The sequence below is a fragment of the Dermacentor variabilis genome, chromosome 11, assembly GCF_050947875.1.
Source record: "Dermacentor variabilis isolate Ectoservices chromosome 11, ASM5094787v1, whole genome shotgun sequence".
In the NCBI taxonomy this organism is placed as follows: domain Eukaryota; kingdom Metazoa; phylum Arthropoda; class Arachnida; order Ixodida; family Ixodidae; genus Dermacentor; species Dermacentor variabilis.
The window spans coordinates 1818115-1842076 of NC_134578.1; the positions used below are offsets into that span (position 1 = coordinate 1818115).

A 23962-nucleotide genomic window follows, 5' to 3' on the forward strand; every position below is an offset into this window, starting at 1 on the left:
CACCGCAAGGGTCCGTCGTGTCACCGATGCTCTTCAACCTCGTCATGATCGGACTATCGGAAAAACTGGACCGAATAGAAGGCATTACTCACACCGTTTTTGCAGACGACATTACGATTTGGGGGGACCACGAAAGACGCAAGCGAGGGCGATATGGAAAACAGACTTCAAGGGGTGGTGGAGGCAATCGAAAATCATCTGGAGGGCACCGGACTAGAATGCTCGCCGGAGAAATCGGAACTGCTGATCTACCGCCCCAGGAGGCTCGGCAAACCGTCCAGAGACGTAGCGGAACTACACAAAAGGGGAATGAGATTAACCACGAGGATAGGCACGGAGATACCCATGGTCCAAAAGATTAGAGTCCTGGGTTTCTGGATCAAAGCCAGGGGAACAAACACGGAAACTATAACACGCCTGGAAAAGAAAGTCACGGCGACCATTCGGATAATACAGAGAGTCTCCAACAACAGGAGGGGCATTAAAGAAAGAAACGTCGTACGGCTCATTCAGGCCTTCGCGATCAGCCATGTCGCGTACGTGGCGGCGTTCGTCCACTGGAACAAGGCTGAGAAAGACAAGATCGACGCGCTCATTAGAAAAGCGTACAGAGCAGCACTGGGTCTCCCCCAATACACAAGAAACGAAAAGTTGCTACAACTCGGGGTACATAACACGCTGGAGGAAATCGCGGAAGCACAGAGGATAGCGCAACTCGAAAGACTCTCCGGAACCAAGGCGGGCAGATAAATCATGGAAAAGATCGGCATAAACTACCACGGAATGAACGGCCCCAAGATGCAGATTCACCCAGACGTCCGAGCCGCAATTAACACGGAAAATATCCCGAAGAACATGCACCCCGTGCACAATGTCGAGAGAAGAAAATGCCGCACGAAAACGATTCTCAAAATCTACAGCGCGCGGAAGGGGGTGCTCTTCGTAGACGCCGCGCAGTACCCCCGAAACCGGGACGACAATGGTGGTGTCGGCGCTGACAAAGGTAAGTCCCTCTTCGCAATGGCGGTCGTATGCACGAAAGGAAAGACCGTGACTGCGGGCTCCGTAAGGACCAGATCGTCGGATGCTGCGGATGAAACGGCAATCACATTGGCTGTAATCAACGGTCGGCAACAATACAGAACAATATTCAGCGACTCCAAGACGGCTATTAGGAATTTCACAAAAGGCTGGGTCTCCACCGAGGCGGCCAAAATCCTGAACCGCAGAGCAGAAAGACTTTAAGAACGGCACAATTACACCCAAATACCTCAAATGGATCCCGGCACATATGGGAGAAGTTACCATGATGCTCCTCCCAACCTCAACGAGAAGGCCCACCAAGTCGCGCGAAAACTAACCCACCACGGCACGGACAGTGACGGCCCAACACCCCGCAACCCCCGGGGACGGGGGAAGGACTGCGGCGGAGGCGATGGAGAAGAGGGAGGAGGCGACGACGACGAAGAAGCGATAAAAGACGACAGGGACAGACTGGCCACGTACCACGACATACTGACACACTACACGAAACAAAGAGAAGCATACCCACAACCCCGCAAACAACTCGACAGGTCTCAAGAAACAGATTGGAGAAGATTGCAAACCAGAACGTTCCGAAACCCAGTACACTTAAACAGAATAAATTCAATACAATATCCAGACACGAGCTGCAAGCTCTGCAAACACGAACATGCAGACATGGCACACATCTTATGGAAGTGCACACAGATCAGATCAGTATATAACACACGGATCAGACCGCACATAATGCCCGTGTGACCTTAGCCCGGGCTGGCAACCTCGCAGGTCCTTTTCGCATTAAAGTTTTTTCCGTCCGTCCGTCCATCCGTCCGTTTTTGTGTTTTACATGTATTTGAATGGGCCGCGTCGGAGTTGGGCCCGAGCTAAAGCTTAATCTTAACAGCTCCGCTGTGCAAAAAGACAGAAAAAGAAAGCGCCGTCTTGCTTTCCCTTCTGTCTGTCATTTAATCTTTCTGTTCAGTTTTTTTTTTCATTACAATACCATGTCACTATGCACGCAGGCGGGCTTTCTGGTAGAAACGCGGCCTTTCGCGTCAGCCGATCTTTTGTTATTTGATCGAAAGCTTTACTAACCTGGCCGAGCCGAGTTTCACTGTCGCCAGCTATATGACTTTCCCTTGACCCCAGCTTCGCCGTAGCCTTGGCAAGGCATCACGTGACTCGCTTCACCGAGCTCAGCCGCCAGCTTGGCGCATGCGCTCTCCGCAGCTGGGTCGCCGCCTGACCAAGTGACTCGCCGCGCGCCTGGCCAGCACCCTCTAGAGAACTTAAGGCCTTCTGGTTGTACCCTCTCCCCTTGAGCTACGTCACACAAAAGAGGCCCACATAGAAGTTCTGTGCAGCGTGCTATAAAGCTACGAGAGGCGCACCTGTGTTGAAAGGAAGACCGAGTGGCCGACGACGGCAACAACAATTCGATTAGTTCCGGGAACCCTGCCGCTCCTTGGATAGCTTCGGATAGCTTGGAAAGTCCTGGCATGCTGCAACATGCTTCCGAGCGCACTTTTTTTCTGGACGTGAACCGTGCACGTAGTCTATGCGCTTGTGCTGCGATTGTGGTTGTGCGTCCGGCAAGCCTTCATTGCCGCGGAATGTGGATTACGTTCATGCCAAGGTATGCTTAATAAGTGCTGCTTGCCCAAATGCTGGAGCAATTGCAAATCGGGGCCGAAAAATCATGCCTTCGTGTTTCCACAAGATCAATGACACAATATTGGGTGCCAATGTTAAGGCAAAAAAGAGAAAAGCTGGAATTCTACCGATAAGGCAGCTGTTTCTTTGTAAATATTTTCATAAATGTTTCGCATCTCCATTGCTAAACTCATTTGAGGAGTTTAAATATGTGGACTGCGGTACTGTATGTAATAATGCCTCGAAAGCAAAATTATTCGTTTAGAGCCTTATGTAGACTGGAATAAATACATGTGTTCCGAATGTGAAGAAGGCCCCACCAGTGAAGTTGTCATGAGATGTCTGTTATGGTGCAGTGCTAACATTTTGTTGAAGAACTTTTGTAGTCGCATGAACGGCAAACTGACGCCGACGATATATCAGGGCAAAGAAGCTACTCTGAAGAAGAGGGCAGCACTGTGACTTTTCAATATAAGCCATCCTCCCTGTCATCATTTACCCGAAATTCGTTCTCAATCCTAAGGTTGAACCATTTCATTTTTTATAGACGGGCTTTTTTAACAATGCCGCGCGTAAATAGTTTTGCATAAATAAAATAATCTTGGAACACCCTCTGTTCTCTGCGGGCCACATGCTCAACTATGCATAAAAAGAAGAAACAATAACTGCGCTCTGGTCAACGTTGCCCATATGGGTGCGATCCCTTCATTCAACCCGTATCGCTGAGCACACCGTCGACCTCTTCTCCGTGACGTCACTCGCCGAGCGCTCAGACCTTCTCTTGTCTTCTCTTGTCAGACCTTCTCTTGTTATAGGTGGTGTTGCCCTGGCTAAGAGGAACACCGCGCTCGCCTAGTCAGTGCGAGCTCAACCATGGACGAAAGTGAGGCCGGGCTGTCTTCTCTGAGCGTCGCGCGGGAGGCTTTGAGCCGTCGTCGCCAAGCGGCGCCTGACCACCCCGTGGATATCCAGCTGCTGCACTGGCGAGGGTCGGGAACGCCAAGCGCGCGAAGCTAGCGTCGGAGACTGAGGAAGAGCGAGCCGTTCGGCTCGCGCCGGAAGCGGGACCACCACCGTGGACAAAGGCAGGCTTTGGACGAACCAAGTGAAACCACCAAGACTTAACCAGGCTAAACCAACCTTCCGCTGTGCATATCCAGAAAGAGTCTATTGCTGGGCCTATTGGTACATTCCTTTAGAAACGATGGAGCCCAGCTTTTAACACGCAAACACCAAGTAGACAGCGTGTGTCTGTCTACTTCTCTCCTGGTGTTTGCGTCTTAAGAGGAAGCTCTAGTTCGGGCCCAACTCCGACGCGGCCTATTCAAATACATGCAAAACGCAAAAACGTTTTTCTGATATAACCCGTGGACCGATTTTAATGAAATTTGTTGCATTTGAGAGAGAAAGTTAGATTCTAGTGACTGTTGGAAGCGGAATTTCGATTTATGGCCTGAATATTGTTACAGGAATTTTCAGAAATTCGAAAGTTTGAAAAATATAGATGCACGAAGTTTACAAATTCATAAATTTGCATCAAGAACAGATATCACGGTTCTGTAAACGGCATCCATCAGGTCATTCAAAGCGGAGAAATTCGATATGTCATTTTACATCTTACATGAATTTGTTTGAACTTTGTTTACAATGGTTCTGCAAAAGCTGTATTTCCATGTTACTAAGTATTTGAGACTCATGTGTAACATAAATTTTTTCGCTTTAGATGTACTATTAGATGCAATTCACAGAATTGTATTATAACTGTTTGTTGCTGAGTTACGGAGTTGTAAACTTGATAGTTCCGTTTTCTGAAAATTTTCGATTTTTGCCAATTTTTAATAAAAAATTGACGACCTAAATAGAAAATTCGAAACCAACAGTCACTAGATTCTAAGTATTTATTTTAAATGCAACAAACCTCGTCAAATTTGGTGCAGTGGTTGCCGAGAAAAACAAATTCACCTTTTACATGTATTTAGATAGGAGTACCCGAGGACGACGCAACGAACGAACGAGCTATGGAAAGAAGAATGATGGGTGTAACGTTAAGGGATAAGAAAAGAGCAGATTGGATGAGGGAACAAACGCGAGTTAATGATATCTTAGTTGAAATCAAGAAAAAGAAATGGGGGCATGGGCAGGACACCTAATGAGGAGGGAAGATAACCGATGGTCATTAAGAGTTAGGGAATGGCTTCCAAAGGAAGGGAGGCGTAGCAGGGGGCGGCAGAAAGTTAGGTGGGTGGATGAGATTAAGGAGTTTGCAGGACGACATGGCCACAATTAGTACATGACCGGGATAGTTGGAGAAGTATGGGAGAGGCCTTTGCCCTGCAGTGGGCGTAACCACGCTGATGATGATGATGATGATGACCCAAGCTAAAGCTTCCTCTTAAACGCTGGGTTCCATCGTTTCTAAAAGCATATCCAGGGTTAGCTCAGCCAAGCCACAGACAATTTTTGTTTTGCACTTTTAAACTTTCAATCTGAGATTTCGCATAAAAGGCATGCGCTGTCAATGTTTTGTTTCATGACATCTGTTCGTGGGCTGTCATTCTCGATATTCACAGGAGTAACTTTGTAAAGCATGTGAAACAAAGTATGAGCAACTTTGAGTGACAGAAGAACAACTTTAGTGCGGTGTGGAATGCTTCACAGCCTCACACAAACATTGCCGATTTGAAGAGTTGCGCTTTCACGAAAAAGGCGCCATCCGGTTACTCGAGTGGCCACGCAAGCACTATATATGGGCAGGGCAGTTGCCGCACAAGAACTGAGGAATGAGTGCTCACCGGGCTCGGTGAGGCAGTACGACGCACACTTCTCCATAGAGCACAGGTCGGGCAGCCACCTCTGCTTCTGTTCGTGGGTCCCGTACCGGTCGATCATCCACAACGCCATGCTGCAGCAAGAATACACTTTGGACAAGGTTTGTATGACTCTGTTACGGCGCTATACAGTGCTTTCAGCTTGTTTCGCTCCTAGGAAGGTGCAAATCTGCCTTCTTCAGTTGCTTTCACTTTGATAATTCTCGCATGAGCGGCATTCTGCGCAGCTTAGCTAGCGCAGCAATTGCGTGATCAAAGCAATCTCCGAGGGAACGCGAAAAAATTTCTGAGGCTATGCTCGTCACTACGCAATTTCTGAATACTCGTTACATTAAGAAAATATTGACACATGTACTTCTTTATCTTTCTTGGGTCACCACGATTCAGTGCTTAACTAATGTTATCGCACAGCGCAGGACGCGTGTGCATGTATCGGAAGTTTCTCGAATGTTATTGATGATTCTATCCACTGTCTGTTGTCACCGAACCTTGTGTAATCTGATTGAATGTATGCGCGACACAAAAGGCGTAGAACTTTCTGGAAGACACGTGGGCAACAGTGATTACCACGTGCCAGCGTGCCATCGACACGCGTACCAGCGAAAGATCACGTTCTGGTGACGCCTGCGGCAGAAACGATGTTCTACATCCGCCGCCAAGGTCTGCGAATGCGGACAATGGCTAACACGCCCAAGGTTCTACTAGCAAACATAAATACCGAAGAAAGTGGATGGGCAAACGGCGCCGCGGTAGCTCAATTGGTAGAGCATCGCACGCGAAATGCAAGGGTTGTGGCATCGTTCCCCACCTGCGGCAAGTTGTCTTTTGATATCTACTTTCATTTTCATTCCTTTCATTTCTGTGCTCCACGGCCCGCCAGGGGGCCGTGGAGTACAGACGTGCCTGACACGGGCTTCCGCTTCTCGTGCTTCTCACCCCGGAACAAGGCCAGTGACGAACCCAAGTTTTGCACCGGTGCAACCGGTAAGACGAGAGAAACCGGCGGACACTAGCCACTTTCGGGTGAGTGCACCTTATCTCTAGATATCAAGCGTTATTTCCGACGACCGCCCGCCCGCCCGGTTAAGCCTTACGCCAGAACCAGCTCCCGCAATCTCATCGGCAGAAGCACCCTCGCGCCGCGTGAGCACGAGCACACGAGCGCTCGCCCACGCCGCGGCGAACGCCGAGCCGAGCGGCCGCTGCTGCAAGCGAAGTGTCAAAGAACAAGAAAGAAGATGAAGCGAATGCAATTCAAACAGACCGGACGGAAGAAGACACCGGGGCAGGTACCTGGAACTATGACGCAGAAAGCGGCTGAACAATCGAAGCGGAAAGCGCCTGGATCACAAGAAACACAAAAGCCAAGAAGGACACCTCGAATTCAAGGACGCCGGCAAAAAGACCAACCGATGAGCAAACGCCCAATGCAGCACCTTCACAGCAACAAAGCAGACCCAGGATGCCGCCCTGCCACTTGACGACTTTAAGATCGTCTACCGCCCGCAAGCAGGTCTCGACCACGCCAAATGGTATACCGTCGCATTCATGCCCACCATCGGTAGAGCGAGTGGACTATCGCAGCAGGACTTCAATGACAAAGTACGTGTACAAGTACAGAGAAACGAAAATTTAATCATCGCAAGCACGGCCGACAAGAAAGGCGCCAATATGCTGGTCAGCATAAACAGAATACAGCTCGGAGGCACTTACCACAACGTCAAAGGCAACATACGAACCCCTGACGACGTCTGCCGAGGCATCATCAACGGCTTCATACCAGGAATAAGCGCCGCAGAACTTATGGTGGGAATCGGAGCACCGGCACGATACACCGTTCTTCACGCCCGAATGATGGGTCAGTCGACCGCGGCAGTCGTATTTTTCGAAGGACCGCACGTTCCCTACTACACCATCTTCCAGAGCGTACACTTCCGCTGCAGACCATATCGCAAGTCAGTGCAGTACTGCTGCACCTGTGGCAACACGGGACACCGCCAAGATGTCTATCCGAAACCGATCCCAGATTTTTGCCACAAATGCGGCAATACAGGGACAACCACAAGACCGTGACTGCAAACCGACCTGCAAGTTCTGCGGAGAAGCGCCCGAAACTGCAAGTACAGAGTGCAAGAAGAGACTGAAGCCAAGCCCTCCACCCTACAATATAAGGCAACAGCACCTTGACAGACTACAAGAAAGAGACAACCGCTGGACCTCCAGCAGTGAAGAGTTCCCGGAGCTGGGAACCTCGGCCACCAGCTCGAGCAGTGTCAACGCGAGCAGCTCCCGCAGACGCAGCAGCTCCAAGCCAATACTGCGAAGTGCTTCGCGCTCACGTTCCCGCTGTCGCTCCTGCTTAGTCAAGCGCGCGAGCTACGCCGACGCGGTAAGCGGCTCGAGCGACTCCGTGGTACGAGCAGCTTGGATGCATCGGCCGAAGCCGCAGTCATACGGGTCCTAGAAAACAAACAGCAGAACCAGCAGAGCAAACTGCAGAATCAGCACAGCCAATTGCAAAGCCAGCAAAACCTTATAGACAAGCTACTCCGCAATCAACAAAAACAGCAAGAGCTCACTGACAAACTGCTTCAAAAATGCAAAGAACAACAAGAACTCACAGACAAGCTGCATCAAAAATACCAGGAGCTCGAAAACATAGACATTCGGGGACGACGTTGACCAAGGCCGACGTTGAAGCCATAGTTGATGTAAGGTGCCTGATATTTCAAGAACCCTTTTGATGAACATTCATGCCACAATGGAAAAAGTTGCCCAATCAGCAGTCGAAAAAACAGCCGCTACCTTCGAAAACAAGATAGCCACGTTAAACGCCAAAATAGATGGGATCGCACCACAGCTCAACAATTTTATCGCGCACGTAAAGAACAACTACATCACCAAGGCACAGCTCGACAATTCGCGCCCATGACTCGGAAGAAGGCACGGGCGAACAGCCACAGCGACTCTCGCTCGGTCTCGCCCACTCGCGATCGCCGACGCGGATTCGAATCCATCGACGATGGCGATCCCTAACCACAAGGTAAAGAACCAGCATTCAACTATACGCATATGGCAATGGAACTGTCGATCATACCACCCTCGACACGCCAATCTACAAGAATTCGTCAAACTGAATCAACCCGACTTCGTAGCACTACAGGAAACCAACACGCAGAACGTCCGACTGCAAGGATACGCCAAATATGCACAAACCCGACGAACTGCCATACTGGTGAAGAAAACTCTCACAGCCCAAAACCATGACGTAGAGAACACCCAGACCGAACACACCTTAATCGAGGTTTTACCGGAACGAAAGACGCAGAAAAGCCTATTGGTGGCCAGCGTGTACAGCCCGCCTCGCGACCAACTACCGGACTTTGATCACATTGTACGAGAAATCAGGAAATTCACGAATGGACACCAACTCTTCATAGTGGGAGACTTCAAAGCCTCGCACACGGCATGGGGCTATCATACCACCACAAAGAAGGGTGCTAGAGTGCATGATGCCGCCCAGCAACACAGACTGACCCTCTGGAATGATCCTCCCCAGACCACGAGAATTGGAAACAGCGTCTCCAGGGACACAAACCCCGATCTTACTTATACAGCAGACGTCCCCTGGGCAGAGTGGAGTCGACTCCAGGAAACCTTAGGTAGCGATCACCATATCCTCCAATTAGATGTAGCACACACCCGTAAACAGGCCAAGACCGGAATTGCACGGCTAACCAAATGGAAATCCTTTAGGAACAAGCTAGATTCCGGAGCAAGCATAACTGACATTGACGAGTGGCTCAAAAATGTATTAGACACAGCAGATGTCACACCAAGATCATAGAACTCGATGCCGATGCACCCGCGGTCGATGCGCACCTCCTATATCTCTGGGAGGTAAGCAGTGGCCTCCTGAAGAGATGGCAGCGACAAAAGCTTAACAGAAAGCTAAAAACACGTATCGCTTTCCTTACCAAACAGGCTCAAGACTATGCGGACCACCTCGTCAGGCAGAACTGGCACGCTTTCTTTGACAAGCTACACGGGACTCTGAGCACGAAGAGGACCTGGTACCTCCTACGCGCACTCCTGGCCACTGAACCCACCAAAACGAAACAGAAGCAACTTCTTCACAGTCTTATCCACAACCACGTCGGATCAGAACACCTCCTGCGAGAACTACAAAAGAAACTATGCGGAGACGCACCCTCTACCGCGTCAACTCGCAGCACAGAATACACTGGAAAACCGAATCCAGAACTTGACCGACCCTTCACGCAGGCCGAAATCCACGTAGCCCCTATTCAAGCTGACTAGAAATACTAGCCCTGGTAAAGACCGGATCGTTAACAAACACCTACGCAACCTACTGCAGCAGGCCACCGAGACTACCCTCAGCTACTACAATGAGTGCTGGGAGAAAGGAGAACTGCCTGCTGTGTGGAAACACTCGGACATCACCATGATCCCAAAGCCCAACAAACCTCTCAGCTTGGAGAATCTATGCCCGATCTCCCTCACCTCGTGCGCGGGAAAGCTTTTCGAACATATGGTGCACGACCGCATTACCCAGTACCTCGAAGACAACGGCCACCTACCAGACACCATGTTCGGCTTCAGGCAGCACCTCTCGACGCAGGATGTACTCTTACAACTAAAAGAAGGCCTTCTAGATCAGCTAAACAATAGAAGAAAATACTCCATAGTGGCAATAGACGTCAAGTGAGCCTTTGATAACGACGCGATCCTCAACAATCTCGAAGGCACCGGCTGCGGCACTAGGACCTACGCATACGACAGAAAATTTCTGATGGACCGCACGGCAACAGTGGGAATGTGCCACATCCGCAGTGAAAGCTTCCTACTTCCAAACAGAGGCACCCCGCAAGGGTCGGTCATTTCACCGCTACTCTTTAACGTAGCTATGATCAAGCTACCCCCACTCCTCGAGACCATACCAGATCTGCGTCATGCGATGTATGCTGATGACATCACGCTCTGGACCAGAGCTACGAACGTTGGAAGGCAAGAAAGTAGCTTACAAGAAGCCGTCGACCCCATCGAAAGCTATCTTCGAAACTGCGGCCTCCGCTGCGCCCCAGACAAGTCTGAGCACTTCGTTCTGAAAGCAAGAACGAGAGGCCGACCACCCAACTACGAAGAGCCCATACATCCCAGCATCACACTCAACGGGACAACAATCCCGACAGTCGACACCATGCGAATACTTGGACTCCACGTCCACAAAGACGGATCGGGAGCTGCCAGCCTACCGAGACTAACTTCACAACTCACGCACCTCAAGAGAATCTCAAGCTAAAGAAGCGGGCTCAAGGAGCAAGACACTCTAAGAATATTACCAGCACTGCTCACCAGCCGCATCACAAACGGCACGCCGTACCTGGTTTAAAGAACGCTGAAATAGAAAAGCTCAACATCATGATAAGGAAGGCAATCAAAGTCGCCCTGGGACTCCCCGCCATGGCCTTTACATCACGTCTCCTTAAGATGGGCGTCCACAACACTTGGCAAGAGGTCGCCGAAGCGCACAAGAACAGCCAGCTAGAACGATTCAAGCTCACGCCCACAGGCAGATCAGTACTCTGACACCTAAACTACAGCGAGAGGTATGTCGCAGACACGGACAAGAAAGAGCGAATACCACCGGACGCTCGAGAGTGCATTTGCATCGCACGTATCCCGCGAAACATACATCCCATATATCACAAGACTAGAAGACAGGCTAGAGCCAACGCCATCAAACGAAGTTTCAAGCATGACCCGAATGCCCGCTACACCGACGCGGCCAAGTATCCGCATGGAAATGCGTACGCTCTCAGCGTCGTAGACTCCCAAGGCTCCGAGCAAGCATCGGCAACCATCAAGGCACGCAACCCGGAAACGGCTGAAGAAGCGGCAATCGCTCTCGCCGCCACCACATACACAGACGCAGAGGTTATATTCACCGACTCCCAGGCCGCCTGCAGAAACTTCTTGAGGAACCGCATCTCGGCCGATGCACTCAAGATAGTAAAAAGACGAAGCACTCCACTCCCGTACACCTGCGTAGCGTGGGTACCCGGACACGAGGGACTAGAGGGGAACGAAGCAGCCCACGCCGATGCCGGCGAGCACGTCAGCCGGGCTCCCCTCTCCCCACGCGCTCTCGGATCCGCGACAGAAGAGGCGGAGGCCGTACCCACCAACTATTCGGCCATATTGCAACATTATAGGCTCGAGCGTGTAAACTCGACAGAGAAGAAAGCCTGATCCTTAGACGCCTGCAAAGTAATACGTACACGCACTGAACAATAATGCATCGCCTCTAACCGACGCTCCACGGCTACCTCTGCCCACTCTGCAACGTATCCGACACTCTGGCACACTTGCTCCTGGAATGCCCGTGGCAAGAAGGCAGCGAAATGCAACCAGAAACGCACGCAAAACGAGCAATAGAAGCAAACCACCTATTCGAAACGTGGAAGGCCAAGCTAACCCTCGGGGACCTGGAAGACCAGCGACAGCTCGTCGCCAGGGCCAAGAGGGCAGTCGAAGCCAGAGGGTTCCTGGACTAAGGAGCCTTCCCACCTTAGGGTGATACTCGGCTTCGCTCGGGACCCTGTTTCGTATAGTAAACGTTTCTGTCTTTCTCTCTCTATCGTTTCTTTATTTCTTTTAAGTAATTTCCGCTATGTTGTCCTTGGTGTCAGTGTTTGGCGGCTTCTTATTATATGACTAATAAAAATCAGGTCCCTCGGTTAACCCCCTTTCTTCTCGTTTAATATGACTACTAATGACTTGTAATGACTACTAATGACTACGAAATCACCAACATGTCTAACGACGGCTCGTAATGACCACAAGTGATTACAAATGACGAAAAATGCTTACTAGTAAGCAGTAATGACTTGTAATGACTACGAAATGGCTTATATATCTAACGGCAACTTGTAACGGCTACAATTAATTAGAAATTACTAAAATGCTTAGTAATGACCATTAATGACTGAAATTGCTTGTAATGAATACTAATGACCACGATATGACCAGCATGCCTAACGGCGGCTTGTAATGACCACAATTGCTTACAAATGACTAAATATGCTTAGTAGTGAGCAGTAATGACTAAAAGAAAGAGAAAGAGCCGAATGATAAGCGGAGGAGGAGCAGGCTTTCGCCGTTCACCTCCTTAGACAAATCTTAAGAAACCTTGTAAGTTTTTATTTACAGAAACTCCAGGCCTTTATTGGGCACAATGAAGATGGGCGATTCAGATAAGGTAGTAAAAGAACATCTGACTCATTAACACACACACACACGAGCAATATTATATATATATATATATATATATATATATATATATATATATATATATATATATATATAGAGAGAGAGAGAGAGAGAGAGAGAGAGAGAGAGAGATTGTGTTTCATTTTAATGTTAAAAAAATTGTTTTAATCGCCTGTGGGATTCAGCACGAACCTACTTATTCAGCTGGAATACTCGCAAAGGTATACACTATTTACACTGAAAATCGATACCCATCTTTTACTAATTCAGTTTTCAACCATTTACTTTAACGCACCTATTGCAATACACAAATTGGAGTCAGTGATTTCACAAGACACTTCCATTTGGAACGAATTTTTAGGCAAGAACCAGTTTTGATTTAAGCGCAGCCAAACTTGTAAAAATGCACTGTTGTTCCGCTTACATCATTGGCAAAACGCTTTTTATGCATTCAAGCTCGAAAGTTGCTGGAACACAATGCCCTTCGTCGTAAAAATTGGGAACGCACATCTCGAAACTGATGTCATCCTCAGTAGTCGTTACAAGCAAATATGATTTTAAATGTCGCCGGCTACAACTCGTAAATTGCAATATGTTGTTTGAAGTAATTACCTCTTTAAAGTTAATTAGCAAAATTTTATATTTACTACAAATACTCACGTTCATATGCCGTGCAGATGTATGCCTAGGCATAAAACAAATATATTTACACAATAAACAATGGTCAAAAAATAGTATGAACACCATTAACACGCGCCGACATCGTAACTAAACAGACAACAAGTATCTCAAAAAGGTCAATAGTTTTAATGTGCGCTGTAAAGGCTGGTGGTCCAGTCCCTTTGTGTTCGGGGAGAAAAACGAGTATTTAGATTCTATGGTTGTGTGGTTAATGAAATGCTAGGTCTAAAATTGTCGATTTCTTTCCTTCGTCTTTGGCGTAAAGGAAACTTCCGCATTCATGGGCTCTACGCAATGTGGCAAATTTTACATCGGCTTATATCTGTCTTTATTTATTTATTTTAAGTACACCGCCCGCTTCTTGGCCCATCCTCCGTTGCGGGCATGTGCCACGGTATATAAATCAACGCGTTCATGACGTGCTGCGTGCCCGATCCCCCGTTGTGGCAATGTGCCGTAGTGTGCAAGTCACAAACACGAAGCGATATTGTCGAAGCGTTGGCACGATATGTACCGCCCGCATCTTCGCTGATCCTCTCAGTGACCGATTGTAGGCGTGAATCTCCTCCCTCTCCTTTCTTCCTTAACCCCCTTCTCCTATAGCGTAGGGCAGCAAGCCGGACGCACGTCTGGTTGACCTCCCTTCCTTTTTTTTTCCTCCTGCTCCCGTTGAGGGTAATGTGCCCATAGTATGTAAATTATATTTAGTAAAGCAATGAAGGGGGCTAGTTGGTCAACGTTCACGGTTGTATTGCGCTCAGTTTTGCACAGACGATACAAAGTGAAGGACGGGACGTGGACGGACGTCCGTCCACGTGCCGTCCTTCACTTAATATCGTCTGTGTAAAGCTGAGCGCAATATAACCATGAATGTAAATTATCATCATAATCAACACCTAATTTCAAAGAGCTGGTTAGTTTTGGCACGGTTGGTGGGTGCGTCTGTTTGTGGCCCAATTTACAGAGAGCACTACTTCGCGTTGACTGTCAGATTTCCTATGACTTACTTCAGCAGCGTTTCTAAGAAAATAAGAAAACCTTATTGATACACTCATGGCGAAGCCTCTATATCGATTGGCACAGCATGGAGGACAATGAAAAAATAGTTTGAAGAGGTATAAAAAGTCCGCTTAAGTCAAACATAATAATTTTCGTCTTTAACTTACATACGAATACACTTCCATGGTGAAAATATGGCTCGGCGAAAGAGATCTGTTGCTACCCTGGACGACAAACTGTCCACTCCGCAAAAAACCTGAGACCATCGAGCATGTTTTTCTAGAATGCTGGGACCCAGTCTTTCACTGTGAGATTCGTCAGAGGACTATTAAAAGTCACAGGCATGCGCGGCACATCTAGCAGTCATATATGACTGCTACATGCCGCTCCAGCTTACGCTATAGCGGCTCCGTAGGAGCTGCATCTTCAGCAGCACGCACTAGAGGGTCTTTGCGGCGAAGTCCCTTTGTGTCGTTTTCGGGGGAACGATCTGAACTGCCCGTGCGGCGTCGACGGCGAGCTTGAAATGAACTGCGGTCTCCTGACGTCATCTGGCTGTAGCCCCGCGCGTTCTCCGATTCGCTTCTTCAGCAGCGGTTCGTGCGAGGACGCGGCACAAAGAGCACCGAAGTGTAAACATGGTATGGAGGCTACGCAGCATTCATATTCCATCCGTGGCATGATACGATGATTTTGACGATGATCATTTATTGGCATCCGCTTTGAGACGGGGCGGTGACAAATAGTCACCTAGCCTGCTTGAGTTAAACAGGTCCAGCTACATGCAACATTCACCTACCAGATGTCGTGGCACCTAGTGTGATAAAATGCGACTGCAATGCAAAGTTTGCATGTATCGACTCTACGCGGCGCGCATGTCACATCGGGTGACGTATGGCACGTTTGGATGCCGATTGTACTGATGATGGTGAGGATTTATTGGCATTTTCTCAGAAAAGTCGCGGTGAGTCACCTAGCCTGCTTGACCTAATCAGGTATGTTAGGCGTGTTTTCCATTCTAGCATTTATATACGTCTCCTTAATCTTTTTTTCTCAGGACAATCAGTTCGATTCTTGGCCGATTCCCCAAGGTGGGTAGGAGCCACATCATCATCATCAGCAGCAGCCTGGTTACGCCCACTGCAGGGCAAAGGCCTCTCCCATACTTCTCCAACAACCCCGGTCATGTACTAATTGTGGCCATGCCGTCCCTGCAAACTTCTTAATCTCATCCGCCCACCTGACTTTCTGCCGCCCCCTGCTACGCTTCCCTTCCCTTGGGATCCAGTCCGTAACCCTTAATGACCATCGGTTATCTTCCCTCCTCATTACATGTCCTGCCCATGCCCATTTCTTTTTCTTGATTTAGGAGCCACATACTTGATAGGAAACCTAAACACTCTTGTACCGCTAAATATGCAGCCGTTAAGTGGCATTTGACCTGGTGTAGTAATATGTAATAATATGCATATGCAATGCAAAGTGCGCACGTATGGACGCTACGCGGCGCGTATCTCGCATCGCGTGACAAATGGCACGATACGATGCTAATGATGGTGATTATTATGACGATGATTTATTGCCATCATCTTTGAAACCGGCCGGTGAGAAACGGTCACTTAGCCTGTTTGATTTGATTACACACATGTATTTCATGTATGTATGGTGCCGGCCTGTGAATTTTAACGCAATAGCGTTAAGGGCCCCACGTGTCACAGAAAATACGGTGTCGGCGTCCCGCATCTGACGTCGTTTCGGCAAAGATTTTCGAACCACTCATATTCAGGCGCTCCATGTGGCGCAAGGAAGTTACTGAACTAACTGTATTTCTCAAGCTAAAGTACGTAGAAAAATCGTAAAGTACGACTTCCACACAACCTACCGACATGATAGCATCGGATTGTAATTTGAATACACGAGAAAACATAATTTTGTTTCGCGAAAACTCAAACTCCTTTTTTTGCTTCCTTAAGACAATCCAACCACTTGTTGCCCAATTCCCTGTAGTAGGTAGGATCCTGTCGGTAGCTGTGACGGACACCGGGCACCGGCGACGGCGGACACCACCAACCGAAACGGGTACTGGAATGAGCCCCTAGCAGCATGTGCTGAAAAAATAGCTACAACTCGATCCGTATGGCATCACGGTTCTGCCGGTTGATACTATAGAAGAGCCTTATGATGAATTTACGCTCCTTAGCCTCCTAAGATTATGTAAAAGGCGCATGCAGGTAAGAAATGCTGATATCATATGCTCAGTGTAAAAATCTCTTAGAAAGTGTTGTGCAGTACAGAGAGGTTTGTACATAGCAGCTGTCTGAACCACCTGATTGGATTACAGTGCTCGGTTACTTGGTTGTAATGACGAAATTTCAATCTTATTGTGTCGGCAAACATACGCTGACTCGTTTTTAACAGCAACCAACCAACCTCGACCAAACAATGGAATGGTAGGCAAAAAAAGCTCCGACTTTAAAATAATCATTAAGCATGCACGTTATCATATCGTGTCATACACTTTATCTTGCGATAACCGCTGTATGATAATCGCGACAATTCCACCACTCTTACTCATTGGCTGCACGACCTAATTAGCCAGACCTGAGATGTTCTATTACAGGGTCCCTGAAACGGTTCGGACAAATTTTGTAGACGCGTAGGGAGCAGCTACAGTAAAACCTCCGACCACAATTTCAGTGAAGCGTCTCAAATTGAGAGAGCTACGGACGATTAAAAGTTACCCTCCTACCTAGTCATGTTTTTCTGCTCAACTCTTTCACTGAGTGATCGGGGCGAGGATCTACATTTACTGGCTCAGCATCATGATGTGACGTCGTGTCGTCCACTTCCGGTCGTCTTGAAGCCAGCGCGCGAAGCCTCCCCGCTAGCCGCCTCGATCCCCGGCGAGAGCTATCCAAGCAGCGTGCGTCACGAGCGTGTCCTGGGGCGCCATAGCGTAAAACTATTCCAAACTTTTCTATTCCAATTCTGCCATCAGCCCTCCACGAAGGGTCAAAAACTTTTTTGGACTACCCTCCACTCACCTGTCTGTCACGTGACGTCACGAAGACTGCGATAGCTCCCCATGTGATATGGCGTGTACAGACTGATTATGCATGATTTGACCGAAAAAAGAAAAATAGTTATTTCTGATTCGACGCCTTTTCACCATTAGCCCCTGGTTATTGGTCGAAAGGTTTCGGGCTGCACCCACTTCACCTGCTTGTCACGCGACGTCACAAAACCGCAAAAGCTTACCGCGTCAAAGTGACGCGTACGCGTTAAAGATGCAATAATATGCCGAACAAAACTAAATTTTCTTCTGAATAGCCGCAGGCTGCCCCTTTCCGAAAGGAATAAAAGATGGCTGCCGCCGATCGCTCAGGCACTGGCTACTCGCACCTGCTGGAGAGCATGGGTTCATTTGCGTATAATAAAGGTTCTTGCGTGGCCGTGTAACGTTTTCGAGCACTTTCGGCACGTTTACGACCTCGTTCTGCCAACTCTTCTTTGCTGAGGATCCGTTTTAGCGTCATTCTTAAGCTTCCAATGCATGCCACCACCATTTTCGACCAGCCACCGCAAGCTAAGTAAGGGAAAGCGGACCAATCGCAGACGCCGGCACCACCTTCTTCATCCGGTTATCGATTTTCAGTGCAGTGGCCCAGACCCATCGAATCACTCTCCACTTGAGAGTGCTCCTCGCCTCTTGTCAGCAAATCAGATAAACAAGCCGCTCAGTGTAGGCAATGTTATTCGTTTTTTAAACAAACAAAAGTGACCTCCTATGAACGAGGAGAGCGTCTGATTGGTATGTTCAGACAACCCTGCGGGTAACCGCCCGGTGCTTGCGTTGGCGGTTACGCAAATTTGACGTCAGGAGATTGGAATAAAAACATATTGGAATACTTTAACGTTATAGGGCCCCAGTATTCCAGTAACCACAGAGAAGCTGGGCGTTTTGACGGATGGGCGGAGACTTAAACAGTGGTGGTCCAGCCAGTTGAGGATTCGGAGCAATTTTTGTAGCAGGAAAAATGTTCAGGAACAGTTTAGGAGCAGCCACACCAGCATTTTGGACCAGTTTCGGGGCAGAAATGGTAGTCTTTCTGGAATATTTGGACTAACACAGCAGTAATCTTTAGCCAATTGGCGAAGCTTATTCATCATCATCAGCAGCAGCAGCAGCAGCAGCAGCCTGGTTAGGCCCACTGCAGGGTAAAGGCCTCTCCCATACTTCTCCAACTACCCCGGCCATGTACTACTAATTGTGGCCATGTTGTCCCTGCAAACTTCTTAATCTCATCCGCCCACCTAACTTTCTGCCGCCCCCTGCTACGCTTCCCTTCCCTTGGAATCCAGTCCATGACCCTTAATAACCATCAGTTATCTTCCCTCCTCATTACATGTCCTGCCCATGCCCATTTCTCTTTCTTGATATCAACTAAGATGTCATTAACTCACGTTTGTTCCCTCACCCAATCTGATCTTTTCTTATCCCTTAACGTTATACACCCATCATTATTCTTTCCATAGCTCGTTGCGTCGTCCTCAATTTACGTAGAACCCTTTTCGTAAGCCTCCATGTTTCTACCCCGCACGTGAGTACTGGTAAGACACAGCTGTTATTATTAAGAAGCTTATTATTACACTGCAATCAGTAAGCGCTGCTCAAGAGTGAAGCAACACACAAAGTCAACAGCGACCATTTAAGCTTGCCTTTCCACAGAAGGTACACCACACACGGCATGTTGCAAACACTTTTATTTGGGTAGGCAAGGAACTTTTGTAGCCTAACGAGAATAAAGACGTGGCCTGGGCGCAAGACATTCGTAAAGTTACAAGCGAGCTAAAACAATTCGCGCCGTCAGGTACAACACAGAAAGTGATGGCAAATGTCATACGTGCATTAAAATAACAGATGCGCTTTGATATGCTTTACCGCACAAGGCAAAATGTGTATTACGCCCAATAACTTTGCTAGAAGCTCGACAAGAGACTGTGCGTCTATCAACGGCGCCAACATGACAGGCAGCCGTACGGGGTGTCGCAAAGATGGTGATGGCGGTCGAGAACAACGGTCGTACCACCTCGTATAATTGCTTTCAATGCAAGCCGGTTTATCGGATTCCATAACCGCCTTGTTAGCGATAACCGATAAGTGACCTTGAGTAGATCTGGCGTAAAACCGTAAGTTTTGTTGCCGATACCCGACCGACCTTTCGAAGCACTACCTTTTACTGCCCCTCAAGGGCTCAAATTGCCACAAGCACGTCAATCGTATAGGCGCTCGTACTGTGACAGGATACGGCGTGTGCACGCATGTATAATTAAGGAATGCATACTGTGCCCCGTGACAATTGCCACGTTCCACTCTTGATATGCTTCACCTCTACACATTGCATATGCTTCACAGCATAACTTTTGGATATTGAGGAGAAGCTGACTTTCGGAATCCGGCATTATACAACGCGTCTTGCTTTCCGAGCTTCGAAGCCATTGGCAAGTATTACAAAGGCGGAGTCAGCGCCATTGCTAACAGCGGCGAACTGATTTAATGAAAAGCACGGCCTCGAACAGCAGGAAACTTTAGCGAACGTCGAAGTAGCTAGGCCTAGCGTTGCCGCATTGGTGGCTACGGCTGCCAGCGGATCTGCATGCGAGAGCGCCTGTTCGAGGCGGCGAGATCATCAAAATGGCGGTGGTGTTGGCTTCGATCAATGCCGTTTCGGACCTACGGTCATGGCGAAAATCCCGGAAAATCGAACGGCGAAGGGTTCTTGCGTCCGAAATTCCAGACGTTCTTATACATTGAATTTATGGGGTACCATGGCGGTGCCGCGAAGTCGTCCGAATTATCGGGCACGTCAGAAAAATCGGGCGACCCGAAAGTCGGTCGTTGACTGTAGTTGCAAAACCCTACTGAAGAAGATTGCATTGCCGTGAAAATGCTAAAATACCATACTTTTGCGCAGTTGACGCAAATGGCACTTGGGAGTGCGCAGCCAGGAGCAGGAAAGTAGGATTGTATAGCAAAATGGCGCAGTTGGACCACCACTGCGTACACTAACGACCCTCCATACTACTACCGCTGTATTGAAGGAGCTTTAGCGCAGACGTACGTGAGCGGCCTAATCGGCCTACACGGTCCAGCAACTTGGTGGCGCCGAGCTTAACCAGCCAAACACAGATCTAAAATTTCTGTGCCAACGGCGTAAAACATTTAAAAAGATAACTTCCTCACGATTATGCTCTGACCTAAAATTCACACCAGCAGAAAAGTAGAGCTAATATTGCAGTAACCAAGTGTATTTTGTGTTTGGTTGAGCTCCGTGCAATCCAGGTGGCTGCATCATGCAGGCCGTTCACGTCTGCGCCTCCGCTCGTGCAGTAAAACACAGAGACCACTTGCTCTTGCGTCTACCCGGATACCGGACACGCGAGACTCTACTGTGGTAGTAATCCTCCGACGTGAAGAGACGAATGAAGATGGGTAGATCCTGGCACCGTTCGAATATCGACAGTTCAATGTGCTGCAGGCAGCCCGCTCGTCTGCTGCCTTGCAGAGATACACGATGTCGCAGCTTGACGTAATCGCAGATCGCTATGTCTGCAGCCCACAACGCATCAAGGGAGAACCAAGGGGACCGCGCAAAGAATGACCGCGCAGCTCGCGTCAACGCAAACGTTGTAAGACAAGCAGACGACACTTGCTGTGTGCCGGAAGTGCTCGAGTGTAGAGCTTTATTGTCCTTGTGTATTCTCTTTCTGTTACTTTGTTTATAGAAAGCAATTAACCGATATTCCAACTATTATGAACAACACTTGTTCACTATAAAGTTGGAAAAATTATTGAAGACGCACCTTGGGTAGCCAACGGGATAGCTCGCCCTACTGACGTCAGATGGAGAACACACGTCAACATGGGTGGGGCGGCTGCGATCGGTAGCGACGCACATTTTTAAAACCTTATAATAAATTGCACGCCTTACGTGGAGCGCTTAGATGCGTCACTTAATGATCAGAAGGAGCTACCATAACGACTCAGTACGTTTATACAAGATCGTCAAAATCGTTCTAGTGTCTCTTTAATATGTGGTTCTGATTCCAACTAGGGCGAATTCATCTTGCCTCGCAGATAATACGAGGATCTTTTGTGACAAGGCAGTCTCTAGACGGAGGACGTCGTGACACTGGGTTGGATATTAAAATTTCATTTCGCTATTCGGTGCGGCGCTGAACCTAATGATTTTTGTCCATAAAGTAATTACAACTTTGTCGCATCGCTGTCTAGCGCGTAACCATGCAAGGGCAGCTTTTTGTTTAAATTATGCGTTTTTAGTGTTAGCGTGATAACAATGATCTCGTCTGAAGCAACCTGGCGAACCTACTGACGTTTTGTCACTCACAGTAGTGTCTTTAATTAAACTGATTGAATGTGTGCATTTCACCGCGAATGAAAAAACATTAAGGAATCTGTAAAAAAAAAAAAGGGAGAAAACGAAACGGAGATGTACGTGTGCAATTAGAAATATAGATTGTACATTAACTTGCTACTTTAACTTCGTTTACAGGAATACTGTTTTTATATTTAAATATGCGGTTTTACCTTTCATAACGACGATCTTATCATGAGGCACACGGCTGGCGAGACTGCGGGTTAATTTTGACCACTTCGATTTCTCTAACATGCACCCAATTGCTGTATGGTACACGAGCGTTTTACAGAGTCAGCTGCTCATTCCATAGCCATTTCCGTTGGTGATGGTGCCCGCCGCCACCGCCGCCGCAGTCAGTCTCCGGTGTCCGTAGCAGCTATCACCGGGAATGAGAAAAAAACTACCCAGTACCCACCGGAAACAACTATTAGACAGCTATTATAGCACTGAGCCACGCCAGCACTTGCTAGCATGCAACTGCAAATGCCCTATATACGCCTCCTAGCGCGCGAAGAGACATGCGATGTGACATGCGCGCGGCGTATCATCGATTCGTGCACATTTTAACGCGATGGCTTTAAGGAGCCCGTGTCTCAGAAAATCTGGCGTCGGCATCCTGCGCCGGCGTCCCGCATCGGACGTCGTTCCGATAAAAGCATTTCTTAGCTGCCATACCCATGCACTCCATGTGCCGCAAGGAATCTGCTGAACTAATTGAGTTTCTCAAGCTAAAATACGTGTAAAAATCGTAAACTATGAGTTACGTACAACCTACAGACATGATAGCTATCGGATTGTAATTTGACTATACGAGAAAACACAATTCTGTTACGCAAAAACTAAAAAAAACTTTCCCAGCGTTTCTACAATTCACAGACCAGCAGCGGCGTCCGCCATTTATGCACGCCGGCACGCGGGTGTCTTGGGAGCCACGAAGCGGCGCGCCAGGTTCTTTGCAATACCTCCCGCTGGCGCTCGCCTCCATCGCATCGCGGCCCACGCAAGAAGCCGCGTTTCTAGCACAAAGCTCGCCTACGTGCATAGCGTTCGCAGCCAGCGTTTGCGGGTAAACATTAAGGTTACATAAGCTCCAATTGCCGGGAAGAGAGATGCAAATGAGAGGAAGGCAGGGAGGTTAACCAGACTTAAAACGTCCGGTTTGCTACCCTGCACTAGGGGAAGGGAAAGGGGAAGTAAAGACGGAAAGAAGAGCGGGACAAAAATAAAAGCGAAAAAAATATGAAAAGGGACGAAATGGGGTCATTACAGTCTTTCTAATAGGCCACTGTCACGTAGAAAAGTCAACAGAGCCTTGACCGACTTTTGCTGCGACGACAGTTCACGTCGGCATTCCAAAACTGACTGTTCTGAAAGTGGCCTGTCGTCAAGGCGTGCCAACGCGGTCGCTAGTGACAGCCGGTGCGCGCTGTATCGAGGGCAGTGGCAAAGCACGTGTTCGATAGACTCTTCGCCACCGCAGTGTCTGCAAGCCGCGCAGTCGTCCATACCGACAGCCGGGAAGCGTGAGAAGCAGTCAGGGATCTTTCAATGCTATCGCGTTCCACTCTAAAGGCGACGCTTAAGTGTCTTCCAAATTTCTGCATTGCAGTTGCATACCAGGTGATACGTCATGTAGCAGTGCCATAAGTAGCGGTACAAGGTGGATAGAGAAGTCTTGAAGAAAGAGAAGATCATGGAGATGTATACAGGAATGCTAGAAATATATACATATATATATATATATATATATATATATATATATATATATATATATATATATATATATATATATATATATATATATATATATATATATTGTATACCTGATTCAGTCAAGCTGGCTATGCGACTATGCCACCGCCGCGTTTCACAGGGGATGCCAATAAATCATCATCATCATCATCGCCATCATGAGCAACGTATCGCGCCACTTACCTTGCGATGTGAAATACGCACCGCAGCAGCGTCTATACTGCAGCCTTTGCATTGCAGTTGCATATTATTACACCAGGTAGCACACCATGTAGCAGTCGCATAAGTATATCG

General features: G+C 48.2%; 1 protein-coding gene across 3 annotated transcripts in view; it reads right to left on the reverse strand.

Annotated features, from left to right (window-relative positions):
- LOC142564069 (isobutyryl-CoA dehydrogenase, mitochondrial-like) overlaps nt 1-23962 on the reverse strand; it is a 139662-nt gene that overhangs the window by 66896 nt on the left and 48804 nt on the right. For all 3 annotated transcript variants that reach the window (XM_075674899.1, XM_075674897.1, XM_075674898.1), the window contains exon 4: nt 5469-5578. In XM_075674899.1, coding sequence (XP_075531014.1) covers nt 5469-5578 — 110 coding nt within the window. The remainder of the gene's footprint in view (nt 1-5468; nt 5579-23962) is intronic.